The 4,315-nt window shown below is 35.8% G+C and overlaps 1 protein-coding gene across 1 annotated transcript; it reads right to left on the minus strand.

Moving 5' to 3' along the window:
• Window positions 1-2,558: 2,558 nt before the first annotated feature.
• On the minus strand, window positions 2,559-3,087 carry LOC110934890 (ethylene-responsive transcription factor ERF096). Its single transcript, XM_022177610.2, has one exon. The coding sequence runs from the start codon at window positions 3,062-3,064 to the stop codon at window positions 2,636-2,638; it is 429 nt and encodes a 142-aa protein (XP_022033302.2). The 5' UTR covers window positions 3,065-3,087; the 3' UTR covers window positions 2,559-2,635.
• Window positions 3,088-4,315: the final 1,228 nt, after the last annotated feature.

The raw sequence follows: 4,315 nt of genomic DNA on the forward strand, positions 1-4,315 counted from the left end.
ATTTTATTACTCTATGTTGATGGCATGTTGATTGTAGGCAAGAATGCAGAGAGAATTGTTCAGCTGAAGAAAGAATTAAGCAAGTCGTTTTCTATGAAAGACTTGGGCCCAGCAAAACAAATTCTTGGTATTCGGATTACTAGAGATAGAGCTTCAAAGAAGTTGCACATGTCACAAGAGCAATACATTGAGAAGGTGCTTAGCAGATTCAACATGGCTAAAGCTAAAGCGGTTAGTTCGCCTCTTACTCCCAATTTTAAACTAACCGATAAAGATTGCCCTTCTTCGAAGGAGGAGATTGAAGACATGGATAAAGTTCCATACGCGTCAGCGGTTGGAAGCTTGATGTATGCAATGGTGTGTACAAGACCTGATATTGCCCATGCAGTAGGTGTTGTTAGTCGGTTTCTATCAAATCCAGGTAAGAAGCATTGGGAAGCAGTTAAGTGGATCTTTAGATATCTACGTGGTTCTTCCAAATTGGGTATAACATTTGGGAATGAAGAGCCAATGCTTGTTGGTTATACGGATTCTGATTTGGCGGGAAACAAAGACAACATGAAATCCACTTCTGGATATTTGATGACTTTTGCAGGGGGAGCTGTCTCATGGCAGTCAAGACTACAAAAGTATGTTGCTTTGTCTACAACTGAGGCTGAGTATGTGGCAGCAACAGAAGCATGCAAAGAACTATTGTGGTTGAAAAGGTTTACGCAGGAGCTTGGCTTTATGCAACGGCGCTACGTGGTTCTTTGTGATAATCAAAGTGCTATTCACCTTGCAAAGAATTCTATGTTTCATAAGAGAACAAAACATATTGATGTGAAGTATCATTGGATTAGAGATGCGCTTGAAGACAAGTTGTTCGAACTTGATAAAGTTCATACCGATGATAATGGTTCCGATATGTTGACAAAATCTTTGGCAAGGGAAAAGTTGAAGATATGTTGCTCAATCGCCGGGATGGCGAACTCTTCCTCATAGGCCAAAAAGGGGGAGAATTGTTGGGTTTTTGGGCCAATGAGGAAGCCCAACAATACTTTCTATGGCCCAATCTTATTTTTTGAAGATGGATAAAAGAGAAGAAGCAGGGTTCATTTGGTTAACACCCTAACAACACACACAAAAGTCACACAAAAGAAGAAGAAGTAATTTCCGTCATTTTCAAACCTAGCTGCAGAGATCGTCGATTTCCCGGAGATTGAACCGTTGGATCACTCTGATTTTTGGACACAGTCATCACGACATCAGGGCGACCTTATCCAACGGTCAGTTTGTCTTAATCACGTTCGGAAGTCTATCTGCACAGCCTCTGTTCACTGCTGCAGATTTTGGTTATATTTCCTTCTTTTGTCTTTGTTCTTGATTCCATATGCTTGAAGTTGTTGATTCCAAGTGTATGATGTTTAGTGTATGCCTCTAGTATTCCTAGGGAAGACTTTGTATTGCTCTAATTTGGTGATAGTGGATTTGAAGCGGCTCTAGTAGTCCCGTGGTTTTTACTCTCTTTTTTGAGAGGTTTTCCACGCTAAAATTTGGTGTTCTTGTTATTGTTTTCGGATTGTTTAGATTGTAGTCGATATACCTTATTTGTTTGCATCCTCATAGGTTCATTCAAGTTTGGAAAAATTCTTGGTCAAACGAAGTTTGCTTCCGCGTTTGTGTTTACCGTTTGTGACCAGGTTTTGTGTTTTTCCCATCATTTCTAACGTGAAGACGTGAACAGTTGTCCCAACAAAACATATGGTTGTGGCTTGGCAATGTTTAAGAAAAAGTATTGACCACCAATTCAAGATAAGATGGAGTGGGAGCGTGTAAAAAAGTTGAGTGGATGATTGATTAGAGGGATATATATTAGAAGTTAATTTATAAAGAATAGAGTGTCAAAGTCATGAAATGCAGTGGTATTTGGTTTGGTTTTAAAAGGAGAAGTTGTAGTGTTTGGAGATAGAGGAGTTCACAAAAGGCAATCAAATGATCTTATATGTTCAGTTTGCAATGGCAATGGATATGCTTTTTGGAGATGTGTTATTTTTGTATACAAAAAATAGATATACTATGTTGATGAAACATTCCTTGATATGTTGGTGGTTCTACCTTAAGACGACCGGAAAAAGCGTATCTATTTTTTTCATCAACATATCCTTTCCCATTACTAATCTGGGAAAAGATAGTAAGTTTGACAACTTTTTCAAAAGGTGAACCCCCTGAAAAAAAATCTGGATCCGTCACTGCCCACTAGCGCGCTAGTTAAAACTAGTAAACGTTCAGTTTTGCCCCCCGAGGGCCTACACATATATACATTATATGTGCATACCGCAAGTGAGACGTAACTTTTAAATCATATGCTACAATCATTTAGAACATATTTTTAACTTTTAAACGATCCCCCTCCCCTCTCCCCATGATTTTCAAATGATCACATTTTTTTTTGTTGATATTTAAAAATTCACTACAAAAACAAGCATTTTATTTTCTTTAATTTCATATAGTATTGCAATAGTTTTTTTTTTATAAAAAAATTAACATATATTACCGGCGTTTGTTCATCACTGCATTATACGGGCACCCCACTAGTTTTATTTATATATAGAAGAACTACGCTACATATGGTATAGAGTAGATATTAGAGATATCACTTTTTGCCTTTCTTGCCATTGTAATCAAGAAGATCCTCTAACACCTTATCATCAAGGTATTCGATTTCGAACACTTCTCTTCCTTGCACATTACGGCTAGAAGAAGACTCCGCTGAAGAAGACTCCGCTCCGGTTGACGTGGCTGTGGTGGCTGAAGCATTATAAGCCGATGCCGAAAATGTAGGTGGGTATTCCGCAGGAAAATTAAGAACAGCCATGTGGCCTCTCATTTCATAGGCGGCACGGTCGTAAGCTCTAGCTGCCTCCTCTGCGGTTCCGAATGTCCCTAGCCATACCCTTGTACCGTTCCTATTAATGTCACGAATCTCTGCAGCAAACTTGCCTGATGGCCGCCTCCGAACACCGCGGTATTTCACTTCGGACGCCACTTCTCCGCCATCCTTGGAAGGGCCTCCACGATCCATGGAATAACTATTGGATTTTCTGGAGTATACAACGGAAGGAATTAAATGCCCATGCATGCATATGCATAATATAAAGGTGGAAATTAGTCAAGAATCAAATCGGTCAATGTGACAGCTGAAGAAAATTGAGAAAGTTCGAATTCTAATTTGACTTCTTTTGTTGAAGGCAATTTGTTTTTGTGGTGTATATTAAAAATCATGGTTATAGTCCGTAAAAAAATTCTTTATGGTAACCCTAAAGATCTTTATAATTATAGTCTTTTTATCAACTTTTATTTACTTAGTGGTTTCTTTATAGAGGTGATTTTTTTATAGGGTCAGTTGTGTATCACTAATTTTATTTTTTTTTTATTTTTTTGTTTTGAGTTGGTTGGCTGGGGTCACATATTAAACTAAATTAAATTTCAAATACATATAAAAGTTAAATCAGTTGTCGTTAGGAATCAAGAATAGAAACACAATGTCCCTAAAGTTGCTCTTTATATCGGCAAATTTTTCGAAATAAAGATACAACTATCGGCAAATTCTCATCATCATAGATATACCCATAAATTGTACATCACTCGTCATCCTCCCCCTTTTTTAAATATAAATAAATATTAAAACATACTAATAAGATTAACAGTAATAAAAAATGGATCACTCCATACGTAATCTAAAATAAGAATTTTAGCTATATTTCTTGATATTTTTATATATTAAAAAACTGTTTTGAGGTTATCATAAAATTGAATTATTTGGAACTTTATTAAAAAAAATTAATAACATGACAAGTTATTAATTTATAAATGCATTTATCATGTTTCGTTTTACGTGTAATGAATATTACCTTTGTTTTTTTAATTTTATTATTATAATTATTTTTAGCATTTTCATTCTGTTGTAACTTTCATATACATACAAGTAACCCATTATGAGTTGCTTATTAGATGAGTTGTGAATAGCAGTGTATAAGTGATCAATGCAAAAATCTATATGTTATCAAAGTTGCGTCACGTTTTCTTATATAAAGTGACATTTCCCTCCTTTTGTTATTAAATAATTATGCTTTATAAAATTTTGAATATACCGTTTGCAACGTCTTTCCGATGCTCATTTACTGTCAGAAATGGATAGAAAAATACATAGTAAATGCGTTAGAAAACAGTTTTTTACGAGAGGTTTTTCTACATATGTACTTTGTAGCAAATTTGTTAGAAATCACGTTTTTGTGATGCATTTCCTACAAAAGATGGTGTTAGGGATGTTGAA

Source organism: Helianthus annuus, chromosome 4, assembly GCF_002127325.2.
Source record: "Helianthus annuus cultivar XRQ/B chromosome 4, HanXRQr2.0-SUNRISE, whole genome shotgun sequence".
Lineage (NCBI taxonomy): Eukaryota > Viridiplantae > Streptophyta > Magnoliopsida > Asterales > Asteraceae > Helianthus > Helianthus annuus.